At 33.1% G+C, this 10,370-nt stretch overlaps 1 protein-coding gene across 1 annotated transcript; it reads left to right on the top strand.

Annotated features, from left to right (window-relative positions):
- The first annotated feature begins 201 nt into the window (after window positions 1-201).
- Window positions 202-1,184, top strand: LOC111369237 (cytochrome b561 and DOMON domain-containing protein At3g25290-like). The gene has a single exon (XM_022990696.1). It carries the CDS (start codon window positions 279-281, stop codon window positions 996-998), a length of 720 nt encoding a protein of 239 aa, XP_022846464.1. The 5' UTR covers window positions 202-278; the 3' UTR covers window positions 999-1,184.
- The last annotated feature ends 9,186 nt before the right edge of the window (window positions 1,185-10,370 follow it).

The raw sequence follows: 10,370 nt of genomic DNA, 5'->3' as shown, positions 1-10,370 counted from the left end.
GATGAAGAAAAATAATAACATAAATAATATCAAATATAACCTCTCTTTCTATTAATTCACATGTGAAATTATTGGACTGCAAATTTTATCACTCAAAAAAAGAAAATAATAATAATAAAATAAAAAATCCATCAAATCACATCACTCCACGTTTTGTCCTCTTATTCGCCACAAATATCACCTGCAGTCCACTCCAACGAACTCTCCTCACACGCCTCACGCCCCCTCCCATTTCTTTATTACTCCCAAAAGTTCAGAATTCTATAGCTCAATCCACCATGGCTTCTCTTCTTCAATTTTCACTTCTTTTAGTCATTGCATTGCCTCTGTTAATCTCACCGGCATGTTCACTCACCTGCACGTCACAAACCTTCTCAATGAAAACCACACACTTCACCAACTGCACTGACCTCCCATCGCTCAAGGCCTACCTGCACTGGACCTACGACCCGACTGCAAAGCCCGACCCAACTCTCTCAATTGCATTCATCGCCCCTCCGGCGAAGCCCGACGGGTGGGTCGCCTGGGCACTGAACCCGACGGGCTCGGGCATGGTGGGGTCCCAATCTCTAGTCGCATTCAAAGAGTCCAATGAATCCATGGTGGTGAAAACTTACAATATTTCATCCTACGGATCCATGATGGAGTCTAAGATTTTGTACAATGTATTGGACAAGCGAGCGGAATATTCCGACGGGGTAATGAGAATATTCGCCACGCTGGCAATGCCGGGAAACGTGGTGGAGTTGAACCAAGTGTGGCAGGTGGGTGGGTCGGTGAAGAATGGGGTGCCGGAAAAGCACGAGTTCTCGCCAGAAAATTTGGCTTCAAAAGGTACGCTGGAATTGGCGAGTAGGGCAGAGAGTCAACGTGGAAACTCTGCTGTGAGTGGAAGGAAGAGTTCAAATGTGACTGGAGAAAGTTCGAGGATTTGGGAGAGTGGATTGGGATTGTATGGGGGTTTCATGCTACTTGGGATTTCAATTTTAGGGTTTTAGATTATGTGATGGCCATTAGAGTAAGTAGAAGGATAATAATAAATACCAGTGAGACAGTGATTTTAGTACAGAAAAAAAAAAGTTTCATATATATGCTTGTTTTGTCATTGAATCCATGCTTCAGTTGGCGAGCCACCGGTTTAACCAATAGCGGATTATATCAGTAAATCACTAAGCCATCGGTATTGATCCATGAGTTGAGCTAATAAGAGACTTGATGGTCTTTAAAACAGTTTTTATTTTTTTATTTTTAAAGGGTGTTTTGACACCTATTTTTATGGAAAAATGAATTTTAGAATAGTAGATTGATGAAGAATTTATTGATGAAAAATAAGGAAATTTTTTTGATTTACGCGTAATATTATTGTAATGAAAAAAGTGTGGTTAAAAAGAAGAGAGAAAAAAATATATTTTGATAAAAATGAGAATCAAACGAAACCTTAATATTCATTTTCAACAACACATTCACACAATAAAATATGAAAATTACTTTTTGTACAACGCTGTACATGTAAATCACTGTCACAAACGTGAAGTTCGCGATTATTTTAATAATAGGCTCCACCTCTTGTACGTGAGAGGACTGTCAACCATGATATTAAAATTGCTGAACTTGTAGCAAGATTCATATAATATTCTGTACATAAATTTAAAATTTTTCCCTACTTTTAATTATACATTCTTCAAAAATTCAATGTATATTCAAAACATTGTTTTAGACAAATAATGGCCACCAAACAAGTGTTGTAGCATTGGATTTCAGAATCGCTTCACTTACGAAAAAAATTTTGTATCATGAGAACCTAACTACTTATTCGAGTAGGTCTTCAACTTTTTTGTTATAATTGTACAATCAGTCCTTAAGTCATAACCATCTAAATTTTCATTACATTTACGAGCAGCTTCACACGTTTGGCAAGGTTTTAATTTATAATTTAAATTGATCAAACATACTTCTTGATTATGCATTTTGTAGGATTCATAACTACTCTTCACTTATTATCCACATATTCTATAGGATCGAAACTTATAATCATTTATAAATACTTGCAAGCATGCTCTAAGTTCGAAATAAAAGTTGACCTAATGCATATGGATGCATACTGTCATTGAAATTAATTGTGCAACCATAATTAAATTTCAAGAATTAACTTGTTACCGAACATTAGGTAAGAATCAACCTTACAATTTTCCCTAACTTTTTTGAAATATGTATATACCGTTATGCCTAACTAAGGGACCCATATGTGTGTGTGTGTGTATATATATATATACACACACACACACACACACACACACAAGAAATTGCCATAAAAAAATCACACATTTTATTAATTTATGTTATGTTTTAAAACATAAAACATTCATGATCGATCTTTCAAAAACATTAAAGAACTGCAGAAATTAAAGAAATTAGCACAAGATATGTTTTGCACTTTTAAAAGGGCCCCAATGTTCGGTTTTGCAACCTAATCACCCGTTGAGCATCTCTCACAAGATTAAGCTCTAGATCCACTAATAACGAACAAAAACAGTGTACAAATGTACGAAGAAATTCGAAATTTCTTCGAGTTTTTTCTTGCCTCTTGACACAACAACACAACACTGCTATTACTCTCACAGATCGCACAAAACAATCATTTCTCTACACAAAGAACAGAATATTATCAATCATAAAGATCGATTTCATCTAACACAGCCAAACCTTAGTTTTCACTCAGAAAACGAAGGACAGGGAGAAAGACAGAGAGTAAGACGAAGAGACTGCAAGGAATTCTCTAGAATTGTCAATGAAAAAGCCAAGACCCAGTGTGTAAGTATCCGTATTCATCCAAACAATCAGAGGGCAGAGACTTAGCCACGTGTACGACTAATTTTAATTCTTGAAGAAGCGTACTATCAAAAACACGTTTTTATCATACTTGAAATAACCACAGCAACCCGGTGGAGCATTTAGCCCAATTTACAGAGGCCCACGAAACCAAGAATCATGTGAGACAACCCACGAATTATTAACAATCTCCACCTTGCTGAACTGATTCTTATTCTTTACTAATGGATCTAGATACTACATCAACTTGAGTTCATTTGCCCGAAGTACCTGCAAAAAAAAAGAAAAAATTAGTTAAACCTTATCAACAGAAACTTATTACAAGTTCTGAATTTATCATATCATATGACATTCAAAATTTTCAAACAATTCTTAAATTTATTTAGAGGCAACACCTTAGTGCCGGAATCAGCAGGATTAAATTCTGTGGGAATTTTAACCAACTTGATCAAACATTTTTCTACCATATTTCGTACAAAATGAAATTTTATGTCTACATGTTTAGTTCATTCATGATATACAAGGTTTTTACTAAGGTGTATGGCACTTTGATTATCTGTATATATACTAACAGAATTGTTTGCAAAACCAAATCATTAATTAAGCCTCTCAGCCAAATGCTTTCTTTAACAGCATCACATGCAGCAATGTATTCAGTTTCTATAAAAGATAAGGCAACTATTTTTTGCAACTGTGACTTCCAACTTATACAACCAACACACAAGTGAAAATGTAAGAAGAAGTAGATCTTCTTTTATCTAAGTTACCAGCAAAATTTGAGTTTGTATACCCTTTCAGTTTTATCTCTTCATTGCTCTTTTTGTACATTAATCCTAAATCAGATGATCCTTTCAAGTACCTTAACATCCATTTCATGGCAAGCCAATGTGTTTCACCAGGATTAGCCATAAACCTACTTAATACACTAATTCCATATGCTAGGTCAGGCCTGGTGCAAACCATAAGGTACATTATGGAACCTACTGTGTTGACATAAGGTATTTTCTTCATTCTCCTTAGTTCATCATCTGTTTTAGGTGATTGTTCATTTGATAACTTAAAATGATTAGCAATTGGAAGAGTGACAGGTTTACATTCTTACGTAGAAAATTTTTCAAGAATTTTCTCCACATAGGACCTTTGTTTTAGTGTTAGTATGTAGTTGTTCCTGTCTCTATCTATCTCTATTCCAAGGATTCTTTTACCTTGTCCTAAATCTTTCATTTCAAATTTAGATTTTAACTTTGATTTAACAAATTCAATCTCAGTTTTATCATGACAAGCAAGCAATATATCATCAACATACAATAGGAGATATATAGATTCAGCTCCACCTGAACCTTTGTAGAACAAACATGAATCATAGTTGCTTTTCACAAAGCCTAAAGTTTGCACAAAGGAATTAAACTTCAAATACTATTGCCTAGGGGCTTGTTTAAGCCCATAAAGTGATTTCTTTAACAAGCAAACTTTATCTAATTTAGATTTTACTTCAAATCCTTCAGGTCGATTCATGTATATAGTCTCATCAAGGTCACCATTCAAAAATGTTGTTTTAACATCAAGTTGTTCTAATTCCCAGTTAAAGTGAGTAGTTAGAGCCAATAGGATTCTGATTGTAGTATATTTGGCAACTGGGAAAAATATTTCATTGTAATCCACTCCTTCCCTTTGAGTGAAACCTTTGGCCACTAGTCTGGCCTTATACCTCTTATTTTCTGTATTTGAATCTCCTTCTTTTATTTTAAAAATCCATTTATAGTCTACAACCTTTTGATTTTTAGGTCTATTAATTAAAATCCAAGTTTTATTTTTAACAAGTGAATCCATTTCCTCATTCATGACTTTCTTCCAAAGCTTAGAATCAGGACATATAATGGCTTCATCAAAGGATATAGGTTCTAAATTTAAAGAATCAAGAGCAGAAAATAGAATGACAAATTCTTCACTATTAAACCTGTTGGAGGGAATTATGGTTCTTCTTTCCCTATCGCTAGTTAACTGGTAATCAGTAAGAGTATTATCTGATGTTTCAACTTCATTTTCAGATTCATCATGCTCATTACTTATTTCAGATTGAATAAGCTCCACCTCAAAATTATCATCTTGATTTACAGCATTCTATGTTTGAGTTTCCATGATGCTTTGTTTAACAAGTGCATAGTCAAGAATTTTAGGGTCTCCAGATTTGATACAAGGCATATCATTTTTATTAAAAATTATATCTCTGCTTATTATGACTTTAAAACCATTTTGTTCTTTAACCCACAGCCTATAACCTTTTGTTTCCTCCCCATATTCCAAAAAAACACATTTTTGGGATCTAGGCTCTAGTTTGCCTTCATTTTATGAGAATAGGCAGCACATCCAAACACTTTGAATTTGTTATAGTCAGTTGTTTTTCCAGACCACAACTTTTCAGGGACTTGACAATCAATAGCACTGGATGGACTTCTATTTATTAGTAAAATTGCAGTATTTAGGGCTTCACCACAAAAAAACTTAGGAAGACTAGAGCAATATAACATACATCTAACTTTTTCTAAAAGAGTCCTATTCATTCTCTCGGCAACTCCATTTTGTTAAGGTGTGTATATTATAGTTTTATGTCTAAGAATTCCAAATTCTTTACAAAATGAATTAAATTCAAAGTTACAAAATTCAAGTCTATTATCAGTTCTCAGTGCTTTGATTTTCTTGTTCGTTTGATTTTTAATCATAGACTTCCATTGTTTGAAAATCAGAAAAGTATCAGACTTTTGTTTTAAGAAAAAAGTCCATATTTTTTTTAAAAAGTCATCTACTATTAGTAGATAGAACCTAAATCCACTAAGTGTATTTACTGATGCTGGACCCCGCAGATCAGCATGTAAGTAATCCAAGATTGAAGTGGATTTATGGATTCCAGTTTTAAAAGACAATCTTTTCAGTTTTTCAACAGTACAATTTTTACAAAAGTCTAATTTTTCAATATTATCACTTCCAAAACATCCAAGTTTGTTTAAAATGATTAGACCTTTCTCTGAAATGTGCCCCAATCTTTTATGCCAAATTAATGACTTATCAGAAACATGATTTGAGGCTGTGGTACAATGGCTTATTACTGGTTCAGCAGAAATTGTATAGATGTCATTTATTTTTGAAGAGGAAATAACACATATGTTCCCTAAAGATAATCTCAGAAGACTCTTATGTATAGTGATGTTGTATTTTTCATCCAATTCTCCCAGGGAGATTAGATTCCTTTTTAATTCAGGAACACATCTAGCATTTTCTAATTCAAGGGTATAATTTTCAGTTAACATCAATTTTATCTTCCCAATACCCTTAATTTGACAACTCATGTCATTGCCCATCTGAATTTGTCCTCCATTGAAATTGACAAACTAAGAAAACCACTCTTTAGTGGGGCACATATGGAAGGTACAACCAGAATCTAGGACCCATTCTTTTGAATCCCTCCTTTGGGTGTTCACAAGAACAACCCCCTGAATATCAGGTTCATTATTGCATGTAACTGTTGCAGAACCATCAGTATTGTTTTTATCTTTCATATCTGAGATTTTCTTAAAGCAATTCTTGATTAAGTGTCCAGTTTTGCCACAGTAATAACATTTTCTGATCTGGTTCTTTGGTTTTACTTGATTTTTGTTCTTATCTCTATTTCTATGATTCTGAAATTTTCCTTTTTTGGTTGAATTAAAGTTGTACTGGATTTATTTCTTATTCTGATTCAATTTCTCTTTCATATATAGCCCTTCACCAAACTTAGAGTCTTTTGACTGGATTTTCATTTCAAGTTCCTTATTTCTAAGGGCTGCAGTTATGATATCTACTGTAAGAGTCTGCCCCCCATATTCTAAAGCATTTCTAATGTCTTTATATTTCTCACTTAGAGAGTTTAATAAGGCAACTACTTGTTGGTCACTAGAAATCTCCTCATCACAGTTATCTAAGTCCTGAATCAATTTAATGAATTTATCTAAATTTTCTTCCATGCCAGAAGTGGGATCGAATCTGAAATTGTAAAATTGCCTTAGGAGATAACATTTATTAGGCATGGACTTAGTTAAGCAAAGAGTTCCTAATTTTGTCCATAGAGTCTCAGTAGAAGTGGAAGCTTCTGCAGAGGCAGTTTCTCCTACTTTTCTAATTACATTGTCTGATTGATGAAGAAAAATAGTACTCCGTGCAATGTCATCTAATTCTTTCCTCCTGTATGCACTAATTTCAACAGTCCATGACCCATCTAGGGCTGCAACACATCTTTGCTGCAGTAAGAGGGCTCTCATCTTCTAGCGTCAGAGAGTGAAATCTCCAGTGCCATTCCATGTCTCTATGTCTAACTTATATGAAGTGGACATGATGACAAATATAATTGAATAGCATGCAATTATGCAATATACAGTATGAGTGATTCAGGTAAATAAGATAAACAACAAGACAATTTATTTTCTGAATTTAACTACCTTATTTACAGGCTTCAAGATTAACTAGAACACTGTTTAAATGAAAAGAGGAGGTCCAGAATTATACCATGAAACTGAAATTTTAAAATTTCAGTTTAGGAGTGATCATACTTAAGCCAGGGAAGCAACCAGGTTGCACTGCACACTGCACAGATCAATGTATTTTCAGAACTTGGAGTCAACTCAATAGGAACCGGAGCGAGTCAGCTTAACTCGCCAAACTCAGTACAAGTCAGAATACCCAGTTGAACTTAGTTGCGATTCAACTCAACTTGCCAAACTCAATACGAGTTAGGGCAACCAGTTGAACTCAATTATGAGTCAACTCAGAAAAATAGAGGAGCAGAATTTGAGGATCGATTTTTTCAATTTCCTTTACAAAAAACCAATAGATTTCAACAAAAGAAGGGTTTCGAATCTTTAATCACCAGTTTTGTACGCGATACAGTTAACAAGAAAGAATTTCAGAGTTTTAAAAAACTTAAAACCTAGGGTTTCAAAAAAAATAGATCTGAAATTCGAGAGAAGAAAAAAATTTTAAAAAAAATCAAGAAACCGGCTCTGATACCACTGTTATGTTTTAAAACTTAAAACATTCAGGACCGATCTTTCAAAAACATTAAAGAACTACAGAAATTAAAGAAATTAACACAAGATACGTTTTACCCTTTTAAAAGGGCCCGGATGTTCGATTTTGCAACCTAATCACCCATTGAGCATCTCTCACGAGATTAAGCTCTAAATCCACTAATAACGAACAAGAACAGTGTACAAATGTATGAGGAAATTGGAAATTTCTTCGAGTTTTTTCTTACCTCTTGACACAACAATACAACACTGCTATTACTCTCACAGATCGCACAAAAACAACCATATCTCTACACAAAGAGCAGAATATTATCAATCACAAAGATCGATTTCATCTAACACAGCCAAACCCCAATTTTCACTCAGAAAACGAAGGACAGAGAGTAAGACGAAGAGACGGCAAGGAATTCTCTAGAATTGTCAATGAAAAAGCAAAGACCCAGTGTGTAAGTATCCGTATTCATCCAAACAATCAGAGGGCAGAGACTCAGCCACGTGTACGACTAATTTTAATTCTTGAAGAGGCGTACTATCAAAAACACGTTTTTATCATACTTGAAATAACCACAGCAACCCGGTGGAGCATTTGGCCCAATTTACATAGGCCCACGAAGCCAAGAATCATGTGAGGCAGCCCACAAATTATTAACAATTTATATCTAAATTTACTAAAAAATATATTTTATTAATCCCCACCAAACTAGGGCTCAAGTTAAATCATGCTTGCACGTGAACTAGTTAGTTCAATACAGATTGTGATATTTTCAAATTGGAATTTTAGGTAATGTCGACGAACTATGTAATTAATGTTGAATATTCTTGCATAATTATGCAATTTTATTAGATAAATAAAAGCAAAAGTGACAATATTTCGAATGGAACGAGTCCACAATATGTTTTATGACATATTTACTCCACTAGTGTTTAAGGCTTTGATTGATGTCACAAAAAAAAAAAAAAAAAAAAAAAAAAAAAAAAAAAAAAAAAAATTTTTTTAAAAAAATAGAGAATAAAATTTAGATTTTAATTTAAAATCGAAGTTAACAATTAATTTTAATAGCATTTTTATAGGATCTATAAATTTTCAACCACATATTTCATCAACTTTTTTCAAAATATACTAAAATTTTAATTTTAATTTCAATTTCTATCAAACAAGGGGTTATTTTTTCATGAATGATCACGTTTAGGCCTAAGTATCTTTCAAATTAATGACGCTCTATCGGTCACTTTTTTTCTAAATAGAAAAATCGTTTGGACTTTTTTTTTTTATTTTTTTTTTGTAGCAGTCACAACAATCTCTATTTCCATGACAAGTATCATGCACAAATAGAGAGTGTTTAGCAAATTTTGAGGTAGAAACGAGATGTTTAATCACTTCAAATTCGTTACTTTTTCTAATCGAATGTTTAACATGGGGGCCAAAAAGAAAACTACGAGAATGATCTAATTAAAATAAAAGATAAAGTTTAATGATCATTTTGAAATAAAGTTGGAGAAAACCGACAATTAATTGGAAAGCTTGCATCAATATGATATTTGAATAATGATGAAACTAGTCAATCATATCCCTCTTGTTTGAGGCCCATTTACTCAAAGATCATCATGACATGCAATATAATGATAACAATAATGTTACAAGAATAGAAAATTTGACATAATAATTGACATAATATCATGTGATATTTCATCATTAGACTGTTTTAAACACAATCAACTGTCCCATTCAACTAACTCTCAACACGACTTCTTAGGTCACTGCATCTGGTGGGATTTTTCTGTCAAAGTTACATTATTCATAATGGTAATTTCCATCTTGCATTAGGTATGGACATGTCATACTTAGTGCTGATTGCGCTCCAAGATTTTGTCACTTGTACATTCACTTTTACCACTTTGTTAACAGAAAAATGTGTTGACAAAAATATATTGAATGAAAAGAAAGCTTTTAATAAAAAAAAATTTTTATCAAATGATTGTGATATTTTGTCAAAAAAGATGTCAAATAGAATGTACACTAAAACATGATTGTTTTTTCAAAAATACTTTTTTTTAACTTTATTTTTAACTACACATTCTCTTGTAAAATAATTTTACACGTAAATTCAAAACCAAAAATCAATATTTCAAAATACATTTTACTCCAAAAATGGGGATTAAACCGAGGATAAACCCTAGTTGCTTAAAATTTCTCTCTTCCACGGCGAATTTGGTACCGCTTAAAAGTATAATTTTTAACTTTATGGATAGTAAATTTATGTTTGGCTCATGTTCATAAACTGTTTGTAAACACGATAAAGTTATTTTTTATTTATATTTTGAGAGATTCATAAGAACTAGTCACTTAGCTATTACTCATTTAATTTATTTATAACTTAAATAGTTGTACACATTCTCCAAACATGCTCTTATGCTTTTGTGGGCTTTGATACACATACCATCCAAATGAATATCATACCCCCCCCCCCCCCCCCCCCCCCTTTC

This window comes from Olea europaea, chromosome 20, assembly GCF_002742605.1.
Source record: "Olea europaea var. sylvestris chromosome 20, O_europaea_v1, whole genome shotgun sequence".
NCBI classification, from domain to species: Eukaryota; Viridiplantae; Streptophyta; class Magnoliopsida; order Lamiales; family Oleaceae; genus Olea; species Olea europaea.
The sequence above is the reverse complement of the archived record's forward strand: the minus strand, read 5'-3'. Positions and strand labels throughout refer to the sequence as shown.

Excerpts from the sequence above, each read along its gene's own strand:
- LOC111369237 (XM_022990696.1), top strand. The coding sequence starts at position 279 with ATGGCTTCTCTTCTTCAATTTTCACTTCTTTTAGTCATTGCATTGCCT.